We start from the raw sequence: 15,382 nt of genomic DNA on the forward strand, positions 1-15,382 counted from the left end.
TAATAAAATTCTGTAGATATTATTTTTAACTATGGCAATTCATAAATTTAAAACGTCGGTAAAGAAACACTAATGAATAGAGCAGCATAAAACACAGCACAAGATTATATAGATGATAAAAAAGCGTGGAATTAGTGATTGTTGACTTTCAGGAAGGATAGTATATACAAAGATCTATCGAAAGATTAAACCATTATGTAGAACTAGATTTACATAGAATTCGTATCCAACTCGTAATATGTTAATTAAAAATAGGTTATTATAAAATGTTGTAATTATTACACTGAATGGCCTGTAATACTTTCTTACATTTCACAATGGTATTCTACGGCGATTTTCGAACTTGTTCTTACAAAATAGCTTAGTACAAACACTTCCGAAGTTCCGGTCGACACTTGTTACCACTACGTTATTTTGCAATAACAAAACGCTACAAAAATGTCAACACTAGTCATTTCAAAAGCCTGTATATCTCGAGGTGAAGCAAACGTTAGCGTGATTTAGAAACTTGTTTTTCTTTTAATAAATATTTTTAACGGTTTAACAATAACACTTCAGCTTCTACAAATGGAACAACAATTACTAGCCCGAAGGAAGTTGTAAGAGCTTCTAATTTTCTTATCAGTTTATAGGACCGAACTAAATAAAACAATTCCCTGACATTAAATAGTTAAAATAACTCCTTAATTAGTATTTTTGAACAAACAATTAATTTATGAATTATTTAAAACATTTACACATTAATTAATAATTAAATTAGTGATAATTAAATTGTTGATAAGAACTACATGTTAACTATAGTGTTTTATCAGGGGTTGCTCGACAACTGAAGCAATTCTTATAAACGATACATATGATAAAATCCAAAATTCTATTGCCTTACTGTGATTTGTCTAGAACTTTTGATTGTGTAGATCACGAAACGATTTATTTAAGCTAAAACATTACGGTGATGACAGGACATGTTAAGATTTTGACCTCTTTGCTCTATATATAAGTAAATTAATCTAACAAATTTATATAAGTAATAAAATTGTGGGCGCGTTAGTAAACAAATGAAAGGGTGTTTCACAAGGAACAATTTTAGGTTATTCTAACAGTTCGATTGATATATCATGGTTGTTTTAATAATTGTTTTGTGTGTCTTAGTAATGTTACAGATATTGAATCTGTTTCACCCAACAGCTACCTTACGTCAACTGTACTATTCGCAAATTCATAATTTTAAAGCAAGACGAGAATTTCTTCGGGATGTTTTTATCACAGTAGGAATATTTTCGTTTGCGTTGCCTTAAAATTTAGTTGTAAGTTTTGACATATAAAAACTACAAGTTTTTTTTTTACATAAAAGATAGTAAAGGGTATATTCTACTATGTCTTACAAAAATAAACCTCAGATTAATCGTGACAGATGCCCAATCAACCTTTTTATATAGTTATACGATCCCGATTATATTTCGACCCAACTTAGGCAGAATAGAATTGAGAAACAGCTGAACGGATACGATTACGTTTCGATTCGATTACGATGAAGTAATGTGTTAGTAAGATTGGTATTGTATTATATCACTCGAACAATCGGAATAATCATCAATTTGATCACGCGAACATTTTTACCGACCATTACATCACTTATAAAAGAATTTATTTTATTTACTTTAGATGGGGTGTGCAAAGATATTATCAGCTCTGCGTCGCTGCAAGCAACTCGATGCAGACGGGGACAACTCCACGCCTCTGTCCAGGTGTTTAGGCCTGGTGGACCTCACAGCCCTTGGAGTTGGAAGCACGCTTGGTCTTGGCGTGTATGTTCTGGCAGGATCTGTGGCCAAAACTGAAGCAGGTCCTGCCGTGACCCTTAGCTTTCTCGTCGCCGCAATTGCATCCGCTTTCGCTGGTAAGATATAAATTAATCATTATCTATTCATTAAATTTATTTACATATTATAGATTCGATTATGACATAAAATATTAATAGAAACCGATATTACAATTTGAACATGTCCTTTAGTATGATAGGAGATTTCTCCTATCAGAGAGAAGAATTGATTTAGATGTTTTAAGGCATGAAGAAGTATGAAAAATCATCATTCATCAAAAAGAAAAACGCGAAATATATTTATGTTAATCTTATTATTAATGGCATTATTAGTAATCTGTCAGACTGAAATTTACTATAGCGAGTATAAATACTGAGGCACAGATGATAAATAAAGGTAAACCTAAAGGCTCAAACTTTAGACCAGTCCTACTGGTCATTGGGAAAGTTAGGGATTATTCAGTTGGTAATGCTTTAGTCCTTGGTTAACATGGATTTGGTCCGATATATATTAATCCGTTGATATATTAACAGCGTAAGCCGTTTTTTATCCCAGTTAGCTAGCAGCTGAACATAAAAGATCAGTTATGGTCTTATTTTGAAGAGCCTTAGAAAATTAAAGAGGATTCTTTATTGCAATTTACTAAACTGTTACGATGTAAAGAATTAGGCTAGAGAGCGGCGCTATGGCTTTAAAAAAAAACAAAATCTGTCACAGGTTTCGAAATGTAAGAATATAAATTTGTAAAAATCTGTTGAATAAGCACGAAGTTTCGCGTGCGAACCACTAGTTTAGTTTAATTGTATACTGTATGCATTCGAATTTTAAAACTATTAGCAGATAAACAAGAGACCGGTTTTGCATTTGAACCATGAGCTAGAACTGTCACTAAAATTGCCGATGAATATTTAACTAACATGAACCTATAATTAGTTTTCGAATTTACATTTTTATAGATAATATTTTAATTGTATAATGTATATTTTTTATCTACATATATCTTTTGTACGTGTATATGTAACTGAACTCCTCCTTAAAGGCTGCTCCTATTGTGGTCTTTTTGTGTGTATTTGAGTCCCAAAATGGTTTAAATCGGACCCGGTGAACGGCGCTGAGGTCAATGAATTTATAATATTGTATTAGGATGACTAATATGGGAATGATAATGTATGGTGAAAATGATGGAAATTACACTGTGTAGTGTAGTTTTTTGTTTTCTTTAAATACTAATTTACTACTAATAATAATAGCAGAACTCTTTGGCATAAACTCTACTCCAAGGTGCCATTGTGGCGTACTGTCAAATATAATAGAATCAATCAAAGACAGTAGAATTAGCACATAGACAATTATATTACTTTAAAGTAACATATTTTTCAATTAAGATGGACCTCGGTCTTTTCAATTTGCTTAGTTGTTATTCAATACGTACCTATACGTACGTACTTTAATTTATATTACGTGTATTATGGTGTTCGAAAATATTGTAGTGTGTTTTCTTCGTCTCTCCAGGTCTCTGCTATGCTGAGTTCGCTGCGCGTGTTCCTAAAGCTGGTTCAGCTTACGTATATAGCTACGTCAGTGTAGGCGAGTTCATAGCCTTTACAATAGGCTGGAATCTGATACTGGAATACATCATTGGTACGGCGAGTGTTGCCAAGGGAATGGCCAATTATATAGACAGCCTCTGCAACAACACCATGGCTATCACTATGAGAAAAATGGTGCCAATAAATATATCATTTCTCGCCAACTATCCGGACTTCTTGTCGTTTGGTCTGGTGCTGCTTATAACGAGTGAGTCTTAATTTTTAAGATTGAGTCAGATTTATAGGGTAGCGGGGTTTTCTGTAGAAATGTTTGTATCTTATCTTTAATTTGTAATTTTCAGTATCATATATTTTTCTATTCACACATCGCACATAAGAAGCTATCAGGTGGTTTTTACAACTATGGAAGTATTAAATAATCTACATAATATTTACAAATAAAATCTTAACGCGTGAATGTTCGATTAAAACTATTTAGTTTTAACTTAAAATACACAAAGTAATTTATCAGATTTGCACGTAGTCTTTTGTAAGAATTATATAAATACAGATTAATTTGTTAAAGAAGAAGAATCTCTTTGATTTATTTCGTCGTATTAATTTTACGGTTTGATGTACTTATTTTCATTTTGGAACCAGTGATAAATGTTTTATTTTAAATATGAGTAAGGATTCATCTATAGTAGTCTATACTAATATTATAAATACGAAACTAACTCTATCTGTTATCTCTCCAACCACTGAACTGATTCAGATGAAATATACTGTAGAGATAGATCGAGTCCCGAGCAAGGAAAGGCTACTTTTTTTATTCATACCTCGAGGTGATAAAATGGGAAAAAAATAATAAAAACTTAGTTTTTAATAATAATTAACAAAATATGATAATATATATTTCTTTTACCATAAGAGCCAAGATAATTCCCATATTTTTTTATAACGTTGTTACCATACCAATGTTTTCTTAGTATTATCTCAAGAAAGCATTCTAGGATCAATAATGATATATATGATCCTCATAATTATATATGTTAATTTAACATTCCGTCTCTCTCATTACAGTACTGCTCTGCGTGGGTGTGAAAGAGTCTACGAAACTGAACAACGTGTTCACGGCTCTCAATCTGGCTACTGTCGTGATTGTCATTATCGCCGGGGCGATTCATAGTAAGATTACGTATAATTTCTATGTTCTAAGAACTATTAGATACGTTCTTCTTGTGGTATTCGATTGCAAATATGTTGACATTGTAGTTGCGAAAAAAAACAAGACGCATCCTTAATTATATTATTATACTTTGGGTAAAATTAAATAAATTACAGACTTTATCATGAAACTCAGACAACGACAAAAGCAATTTTGTTAAAAATAAAAACAAATCAATTCCATTTTTAAACCCTTAGTGGTAAATAAGAACCTTTTATACTAAAATATTTGTAAAATATTTGCAGTCGAATCCTTTTTATCATTTGTGTTGTGTAAATTCGGCTTTTAAAAATGTCAATGCTCTTTTAAAATATAACAATGTCATAAGTCCAATGAACCATGGTTTTGGAAACCGAATAGGACGATTTTTTGTATAAAACAGTTATGTAAACAGGTAAATGGGCCTCGTTGTCGCAATTGTTTATCGTCCATAGATATTGGAACAGTAAGAAATATTAGCCATTACTTTCAATAACAATGCGCTTCGAATCTTGGGAAATAAGATTTTATGTCCCTCGTTAAATTATTTAGTGATATGCAAGAGCAAATACTGAATTACTTGCCGGTTCTTCACGACAAAATCAACATTCCGAACCGGTAGGTATTAAAATTAACCTTATAAAATGACAAATCAAAGGTGCTTGAATATCGCATATTTTGATTTTTTGATTTTAAGATACACTTTAAGGCATTAAGTACAACATTAACCTTTTCCGCTCAATTCAGCTTTTGTCCAAAGAAAACACCAGCTTAGTATGGTGATGCGTACGCATCCGCTTAACTTCCGCGTCTATTCAGCTTTTGCAAGCATAAAATGAGGTGTGTTTTTATCATACGATGTTCCACGGGGTTCTGCTATTTTCCGCCGCGATCAGCGCTGTACGCTGACTATCCTCTTCGACAAGTTAGGTACGACTTGCATAGGTTGATAAATTTGATTTATGATAAATTTGATTTATGATAAATTTGACGCAATGATCGGACGATTCTATCGTAAAGAAGCGTTTCAGCGGAGAAAGCACGCTATGTCGGCCTTTTAATCTTACGATGCTGTACGCAGCTGATAGAAGCGAAACTGTATAAGTACAACCAAAATCGTTCAGCGCAACGCGAATTGAATTGAATATGTGTAGGTATTTAGTCTATAAATCGTTTTGTCAGTTCCACACACAATACACTAATAACTTATCTCTGACGTCAACGTAGGTATCACATAACGCAACAAATTAAAGTAGCAATATACAATCCATTGTTCGCTCTTTATTTCAAATTCAATGGCTAACTTTGAATCATATACCTACTTAAGATGATGTTTATTGGTCGTGAGATAATTATTGCATTTGGTACATACTGTGAGGATGAGTATGACGACATCCATATTCATAAAATAATATAGTAATATTTATTATCTATGACGTAATTTTTGTAAACATCGAGGACCTGGAGCTCTAAATCTATTCCTTAAAAACGGAGAGTCCTTAGTCCATCGGTGGTGTATTAGTGGATACAAATCGAATTCCACATTCCTCCGGCCAAAACAAACAAACAGACAAAGACGTACCACCAGTAATAGCAGTTTTAACCGGTCAAGATGACCGGTTAAAACGTTGATTAATAGCTAAAAAACAACACTCTGTCTGCGTTCGTTCGTAAATAAATTAAATAAAAAATAAAAAAAAGTAAATAAAATAAAAAAAGTAAATAATTCTAAAGATAAATTTAGAACAACTATGACCACTATGACTTTGGTACATCTTACAATTTCTGAAAGATTTCAACATTTGGCTTAATATTATAGTATTAATTTAATTCATTAATTTAGCTGGCTTGTATATATTTCAGGTGATCCAGCAAATTGGAGAATAAAAGTTGATGATATTCCCGAGGAGTACCGCTCTCAAGCCGGTGAGGGTGGCTTCATGCCATGGGGTGTGGCAGGCGTCATGGCCGGTGCCGCCAAGTGTTTCTTCGGTTTCGTGGGCTTCGACTGCGTGGCCACCACTGGCGAGGAAGCCAAGAATCCCAAAAGAGACATACCATTATCTATCGTTATTTCCTTGGCGGTAATCTTCGCTTCGTACTTCAGTATCGCCACGGTGTTGACAATGATGTGGCCGTATTATTTACAGGTATACATTTTATTCAATTTTAAAAGGTAGCTAACCCTTTTATATTCCAAAGTTTTCACACTTGTATTAATTCTACCGCGAAAAGATTAAAGAATATATTTATAAGTAGTTGTCGCGCAAGGCTTTGCTCGCGTTTTAGGGATTGGTCCCCAGCTATTAGGCGTAAAAAAGTAGCCTATGTCCTTCCTTGAAGTTAAAGCTTGTACTGAATTGTACAATGCTTTGGCCGTGAAGGTACAAAGAGCAACATACAGACAGACAGACATGGTTACTTTCGTATTTATATTTTAAAGATAATGTTCAAATGGCACATCTCACAAATCAGAGGCACTAAGTTTAGGTTTGACTCTTATATCAATAGTAAATCACACGAGTTCATTATATTCCTCATTTTTTTTACAACGATTAAGGTCGAATTCTACCCAAATATGTAATGTTACCCCCAACAGGACGCAGACGCACCCTTCCCACACGTGTTTACCGAAGCCGGAATGCCCGTTATCATGTGGATCGTGACGGTGGGCGCCGTGTTCGCGCTGTGCACGAGTCTGCTGGGCGCCATGTTCCCGCTGCCGCGCGTGCTGTACGCCATGGGCTCGGACGGCGTGCTGTTTCGCCCCCTGAGCATGATCGACGCCCGCACTCAAACGCCGCTGCTGGCGACTCTACTGAGCGGGCTGTTCGCTGGTGAGTGCGGCGAAGAGATAATTACCTATATATTATGTCAGCCTTATAAAGTTATTTTAGTAATTCAGGAAATATTTATTTGCAGCGACAATGTCGGCCATCTTTAATCTAAATCAGCTGATCGACATGATGTCCATAGGAACACTCCTAGCGTACACCATCGTAGCGACCAGCGTCTTAATTCTGCGGTAATATAAACATAACGTTTTCTTAATCATAAAATGATAAGAACCTTAAGTCCTCCAGTTTCGTGTAAATAAGTTTAAAATAAATAAAATGCCGTTTTCATAACAAAACTGTTAAACAATATCTTTCATTTTTTAGGTACGAGGAAGAAAATATATTTATTATGAACGGTATCAATGCGGTGCCAGAGACGATTTTCAGCATCGTAAAACAAACCCTGAATTTATTGGGTCTCAAGCACCCCACTGCTCTGTCGTCCACAATCGCCAAATGCACCATCGGCTTACTCTGTGAGTTTGATTATATGTTGTTTGTATTTTATTTATTATAAGGGTAAATTTTTCTCTTAAGGTTATGCTTCACGTACTGTAAGGACTTACTAAAGTTATGGGCATTTTATTAGATTTAGACATTATGTTTAATATTTTTATTTGACAATTTGCGTACATTTAATAAAACCTCTAGTTTATCCTATCCTATAAAACGTTCCGGTTGAAATTTTAATGAACCAGTTTATTTATTTACAAAGGAAATCAAAAGCTCAGTCACCAATAAATAGAGCATCGCTGTTTAGTATGAACTTTTAATAATTAAAGTGCACATTTAATATAAGATTGTTTTCCACTGTTAAAAATATTTACATAATTAGAAAACACATGTCGACACAAATTGATATAACTGTTTGAAAGTGGCAACCGAGTGCCGTGTGGAAAGCGGCTGTCATGGTATGGGCACGTTATGCGGAGTATGAGGACCTTGTTGTGAGGACGGTCTTGAGCATCGACGTGGATATATATAGGGGTAGGGGACGACATAAGAAACGATGGATGGACTGTGTGAAAGACGATATGGCTGGAAAGAATGTGACTAGTGATATGACGTCAGACAGAGAAGTATGGAAGAAAAAAACACGCTGCGCCGACCCCAAATAAAATTGGGATAAGGGCGGCAGGGTGATGAAGCTATAACCGTCCCACGCTTGCAGTCGTAGTTGCGCTGGTAGCGTGCGCGCTGCTGCGCTGGGCGGGCGGCGGACCGGGCGCGATGTGCGCGGCGCTGCTGCTGCTGGCGCTGCTGCTCGTGCTGTACCGCCAGCCGCGCTCTAGCGTGCAGCATCTCAGCTTTAAGGTGAGAATAGACGACATTATCAGACGGGAGACCTTCTAAATAACTTGTAAGTAATGGTAACGTAATGGTTTAAAAAAAATTAAATTGTAACTGATAGGAATATATAATATTCGTAAAAGATTGTAAAATTGTCAGTCTAAGCCCCATTATATCTGATTAGTATATGTAATATTTGATAGTACGCCAAAAGACTATTTTAGCGTCGGGTCTATGCTTCTGGACTCTGTAGTAATAATCAGTTTATAAAAGGTACTATTTCGTACCTAAACAAGAGAAAGAGAAACTAAGAGATTGAGCTCCTATGTGATAATTACACACTAATCGAATATCGACCGTGATTTCCAAGTTATTGTATTGAAGCTGCTCTATTCCCTCACTCTTATTGATGGGATGGCAATCAAATACGACATCAAACTAATTTCTCGTTCACTTCAGACACAGAATATTTCTAGACATAAAACTTCAGAATAATATTTTATTGTAAAATAAAAAGCGATCAATTTTGAAGTTTATTTGAATGATAGATTCATAGTAAAAAATTAAAATATATTATAAGTAGGTTATAATAATTGTCTTAATAAGTAAATGGTTGCTTCCAGGTTCCGCTAGTACCTCTGGTTCCATACTTGAGCGTGTGCATGAACGTGTACCTCATGATGCAGTTGGACTACCAGACTTGGTTGCGGTTCATCTTCTGGCTCGTAATAGGTGAGTTAAACTAACCCAATATGAAGCGACAAATATTTTTTTTATGACATATGTATATTCTGACGGGGAAATGGGCTGCTAAGGTAAGTGGTCACTACACCCGAAGACATTGATACTGTAAGAAATATTAAACATTCCCAAACCTCCAGCAACCTTGGGAATTTACATGTTATGTCCCTTGTGCCTATATTCAGCCCATCAGTAATAGCCCAATACTTCAGAAGCCAAGCTATTATGAAATTAGTAGGTACTTATATTTCATTGAACAAATCAAAGTGAACTTTAATAAAAAAGGTATTATCGTAATGTAAAAATATTCATAATTATTGTACGCCTCAGGTTACGCGATATACTTCACGTACGGCATCCGAAACAGTTCTCTGAGGGAAGGCAAATGCACTACAAACAATAACATAGTTAACGAAAAACAGGTCATCACGAAGTTTTGACGAAGGAATCTAGACCTTTTGACCAGATATTCGGTCATATTCGATTGGAATGTCAACAGGGTGATTTATTAGACTTAAGATTTTTGTAGTAGTGCGCCGATGTACTGAATTTTATGTGACAAAATTACTAATCTAAAATAGGTGTTTTTTTATGTTGAACGTTTATTTATGACGCCATTTGAAATTATTTTAGAATTTTAAAACGTTATTTATAAAAAGCGGTATTTGTATCTGTATCCAAAATGACACCCAGATCGAACTGTCACGTTTCCCGCCATTTTAAAAGAGATTTTTTTTATCGGTTAATAATTTCTCGGACGGTAAACGTCTATTATAGACGTCATAACAATTATTTAGTTATTGTGTTTAGTGTCTTGTATGTAATGTAATGTTAACTTAATTTAATCGGTATTATGATTTTGTTAACTAGTATTTCGTAAAGGTTAAAGTAATCAAATTACTTCCTATGTTTCTAAAATTAACCGATATCGGCTAATATTTAATTACTAAAATATTTTTGTTGAGTTTCATCCAATCTTGACAAATATGAAACATAAGAGTATATAAATAGATTATAGGAATCCACGTGGATCTACAAAAAAAGCAGAGTTTTATTCCCTTTTTAATAATTATGGAGTAGCTGTTTTTATTGTATTTTTTTTTTAAATTTGTAATTTGTAAATAAAAAAGAGTAAGCATACATATTATTAACTAGTATGAGATTACATTACTTGATTAATATTACTTTTACCTTACATGTAATATATATTTTTATATCAAATAAAAATATCCCTTTTCAAGCTAGCTGTTAGATGTTAAAAAGTAAATAAAGTTCCAGAATGTTGATTCAACCGTGAAGAACCGACTAGAAATAAGCAGAACTGTCAGTAGAGCAAACTCATTTTATACCGCTGACTCACTGAAATTATTCAAAATCAAATCTAATTATTCAAAATAACAAAACTGTTGTCTTATTATAAAAAAACTAAAAAAAAACTATATACTGTATTTCGTACACTACAATTCGTATAAGCAGCATTCTGACAGCCTTTGGAATTATATTTAATGCCGATTGTAAAAATTTTGTTATAACTTTTTCTCTTTTGAAATTTTGTACAAATGTGCTCCGTTTTTTATACATTTTATTCGTATCAATAACATGTATAAATAATTTAATATTGCAAGACGGTGGACTACTTAAGACTTAAAATAGCACTCGAGTATATTTTTTAAGGAACAAGTTAATATAGAAATAAAATAAACCAGCGGATATACGATCTTTTTGAGTCGGACGTAATTTTACGTTTGCGTCATCCCCGAGTTTGACTTTTAAAATAAAATTATTACCATTTTTCAACCATGCTAACCCCATTATCAAGATTTTGCATAAAATGGATAAAGTAATTCAAAATTATTTTTCTGACGCTCCGATTTTTGCCGCGCGGGGCACAAGGCCCGAGTGCCCCTAGTTTATACCCAGTGCAGGTTATGTCCCCGTAAATTACTATAATTAATCCTACAGTTGAAATTTTATAAATATATTGATGCATTCCATGTTATAATAGGTTTATTTGTGATATTAAAGTGTAATGATTGTGACGCAGATTATCAACATTAATGTCTTAACAATCAAATAATTTATTTTTACAATTTAGAAAATTTACGTTTACTATTAAGATTTCATTAAACACGAGAAATTATTCAGGATGACATTAGACAATTATTATAATATCAGAAGATTTCAAGAATACTTAGGTGTACGCTGACGTGCCATAGATCATTGACCTTTGCTTTGATTTATAAATTATTGTATCCTAGCACATCAATGTCATAAACACAAGATTATTAAAATGTATTCATTTATTACGTCATTAATAATGACAAATGCAAGTATCAAAATTGTTTATGCGTAAGTAACTAGAAAGGTACCTACCTACACGTGGGAACCAATTGCATAACAACGTCATCATTACAAATTATATATACAATAACACGAGACGCATTCATAAATCTATTAATTCGCAAATATCATAAATAATTGATGTTATTTAGTGGTCTGTACTTGAATTTGTCATTAATATTTATAATTAATAAAATTTTAAAATTTAAATAAGCTTTTTAAGATTTCGCATAAATAATTTTGTAATAAACATATTTGTGATCAAACCCCTTGATAGTTTTAATTTAATTCAATACGAAATTTTATATAAGTGCTTACAAACTGTGATTATAATAAACTAAAATTAAATAAATATTTCTTATTGTTTTATTTACCAAAATATGCAAACGGAGAGATTGTCTAATGGCGAATGGGGACTACCTAAGAATGTCAAAATTTGTGAAGATAATATTTAGTGCAATAGTGTGTGGATACACTTTGGGTACTGTATAGGGTTACTCTTTATTTCCATATTGCCGTCATAGATCAGACGACCCGTTACGACCGGATGGCTTCCGAGGCACAGGAGTACCACACTTATAAATACAAACTACGATTTGATAGTGAAAAGGTTTTAAAATCTGAATAACTCTTTATTAGTCCGTGAGAGACCGATTTTAGACTTGTTCAAATAATTTTTTACTCAACACAAAGTAGTGGTATTTAATACCAGCTTTGTCCGAGTAGGATGCCAAGAGGTCGACAATACAAGATCAACATTTATTTATTGAAATATATCAGTTAAACTCCTAATTTCCGCTTTTAAAAGCGCGCGAAAACGCGGAACCCTTAAGAGTGAGACAGTTGTTAGGTATCCTAGTCCTATTCCATACCAAGTATACACAAAATTGCACGATAATCAACGGAGCGGAGTTAGGACGTGAAAGCGTGACAAATAAACTCACTTTCACGTTTATAATATTAATTAGGTTCTAACTCTTCTGGTTATGCCATTCGCAAACAGGTTTAGAGGCTGGATACCGCGTCTTCATTAGATGATGCGTGTAATTTAATATACATACGATGACGTCACCGCAGCCATACTCGAAATGAAACGATTTAAAATTAATTTGAGCAACAAGATTACTCGGTAGATTAACTCCACTGAGTCGACCCCACAAGAGCTTTTACAGTTTATAAAAATAAGACGAACGATAACTAAAATAGTACCGCGTTAAGCTTTTGCATAACACGAACTCCGGTTAAGCTTGGTCTGCGGTATCTGGGCTACTTCTAAATCTATATCTTATGAAAGTATGTAATAAAATTTATTTCCTTATTCAAAATAGAATCCGAAAAATTTAAATTTTTAGTTAATTTAATTTAATAGTTTAATTTAAAGAAATAAAAAAAAAACACAGACACGCACATAGAATTTTTTTTTTAATGAAACAACACACATTTCACGCCCTACTTAAAAAGAAAAAAAAAACAATCATTGAGTACATATTAAAAGGTCATACGATATCTTGTGTATAAACATATGCAAATGAAGCAATTTAAAGTGAAATTACGGTTTATATCAATCTTCATATTTAACTATTAACAGCTACAATAAAACTTCGATAGAGTTGAATGAAACAATCGCAAGTTATTCTATATACAAGGTTATATATTCGCTGTTAGTAGTTTATCCGAAGTGAACAACAGTAAAACAATTATTTTTTTATAACGGGAAAATACGATTCTCATCTACATTTGTAAACATAACATTTTACATTTTTAATAAAAAATTACAATAATATTATTAGTATATTCAACCGATCAGATCAAATTTGAATTAAATAATAAGGATAAAATTAATATTAAGATTATTCAACCGAATACAAAATTAATAAATAAATATTACGAATATCGATATTTTGTTAACAAATGACGACAAATAGTCTGTATTTATTTTAAAAAATATTTACGTCGTGTTAATCGTAATCGCAAGTGAATTGTAATTGCGAATACTAACTATTCGTTATCACACTATTAAATATCATTTTCACTTTGGCCGTACTAGATACAGTAACAAAATAATACTTTGGTAAATACAAAAGGAACGATCGGAGATTCATAATTATAAAGATTTTATGACGTCATTATATTAAAAAGTGTTGGCAAGTTATTATTCCACCCTGAAATTATAGTTTTCTAGTTTGAATTTGGAAAACTAAATAGGACGACTTTTGAAAATTGTCGACTTGGCAGAATACGAATCTACATCTGTCATGTGTCAACTAAAACTGACCGTATTATAACAAGCTCTTAATATAAACTTATTTACTGTAATTTGTTATGTCTCCGTCAATGAATATTCTTCACGATCAGACTTTATAATAATAATTTAACAATTCTATTAGGACACAATAAAAATGTTTGCCAAAACCTCTACGATCAATGATATATTTGAAATACACGCGTCCTAATTACATTAAACTGAACACATAGAAGACCGTTGTATGTATGAACGAATGAAATAAATGCACTAGCCAATCACAATCCACTGCCGACATAGGCTTCTCCCAAAGTGCGCCAAAGCTACCCGGTACTCCACCTTCCACATCCAGTCGGGTCCCGCCACCTTCTTCGGGTCATAGGTCCACCTGGCTGCGTTTGCCGACCAACGGTCTCCACTCCAGGATTCATTGGCTCCAATCGCCATAGGTCCTTCGAAATACGTGACCAGTACACTGCTACGTCAGTCTGCTAATCATGCAAGCTATGTCGGTAACTCCGATTCTGCTCCGTAACCCCATTTCTGATTTTATCCTTCAAAGATACTTTGCGCATAGCTCTCTGCATAGAACGCTCAGCGACTTTTAATTTTTGGAATAAGCTCCCAGCTGGTGTCCACATTTCGGCACCGTATTTCATGAGAGACGATTTAATACTTGAAGTTTTAAAAAATCGTAGAAGACGATAACTTAAGTAAAGACTATTACGGTTTATTTAATAATCAACATAATTAGTAAGTATTTTTTACACCCTACATAAACCCTCACCTTAGAGCAAATTATGTGTCCCTTTAAATCTAGGAGGGGTGAGGTAGCTCGGATCAGCGGGGGCTATTAAACGGCAGTGATAATACTGTTTTACGTCATAATAAAGATACAGAGTATTACGGTTGAAGCCACCAAGACATACCACTCACAGATTTATCACGAAATCTCAGAAACAATAACACCACACGCACACACTTGAAATTTGGCAGGTAGGTTCCATATAGGGTGTACACATCCGCTAAAAATTTACGAAACTTCACCTTTAAGGGGGTAAAACGGGTGTTATAAGTTTGTGTTTTATAAATTTCGCGCGGGTTGAGCCGCAGGATCAGCTTATAAAATTTTCACCAGCGTGTTCCTTGATATTGGTACCATTTTTATATTCCTAGTCGTGTGTATATTCCGCCAACTATCGACCTTGCAACATGATTAATTTTAAAATTAGAACTCCCTAATTCCAACGTCTTTTTCCTACTAAACTACAACTATTATTTTAATAACACAAAAATACGTTAAAATAATAATAAAGATTAAATTTTTCGTTATATTCAAGGTCATTCGAATTTTATGACTTAAGCTGTTTTTATTT

General features: G+C 33.5%; 1 protein-coding gene across 1 annotated transcript in view; it reads left to right on the forward strand.

Annotated features, from left to right (window-relative positions):
- The window catches only part of LOC113397815 (cationic amino acid transporter 3), a 43,385-nt gene extending 33,274 nt beyond the window's left edge, over positions 1–10,111 (forward strand). The window contains exons 2-11 of the mRNA XM_026636331.2: positions 1,663–1,897; positions 3,333–3,617; positions 4,433–4,537; positions 6,420–6,706; positions 7,156–7,393; positions 7,479–7,581; positions 7,718–7,869; positions 8,565–8,707; positions 9,307–9,415; positions 9,755–10,111. Of these exons, the coding sequence (XP_026492116.2) occupies positions 1,663–1,897; positions 3,333–3,617; positions 4,433–4,537; positions 6,420–6,706; positions 7,156–7,393; positions 7,479–7,581; positions 7,718–7,869; positions 8,565–8,707; positions 9,307–9,415; positions 9,755–9,864 (1,767 nt within the window). The 3' untranslated portion in view covers positions 9,865–10,111. The remainder of the gene's footprint in view (positions 1–1,662; positions 1,898–3,332; positions 3,618–4,432; positions 4,538–6,419; positions 6,707–7,155; positions 7,394–7,478; positions 7,582–7,717; positions 7,870–8,564; positions 8,708–9,306; positions 9,416–9,754) is intronic.
- The last annotated feature ends 5,271 nt before the right edge of the window (positions 10,112–15,382 follow it).

Source organism: Vanessa tameamea, chromosome 13, assembly GCF_037043105.1.
Source record: "Vanessa tameamea isolate UH-Manoa-2023 chromosome 13, ilVanTame1 primary haplotype, whole genome shotgun sequence".
Classification (NCBI taxonomy): Eukaryota; Metazoa; Arthropoda; class Insecta; order Lepidoptera; family Nymphalidae; genus Vanessa; species Vanessa tameamea.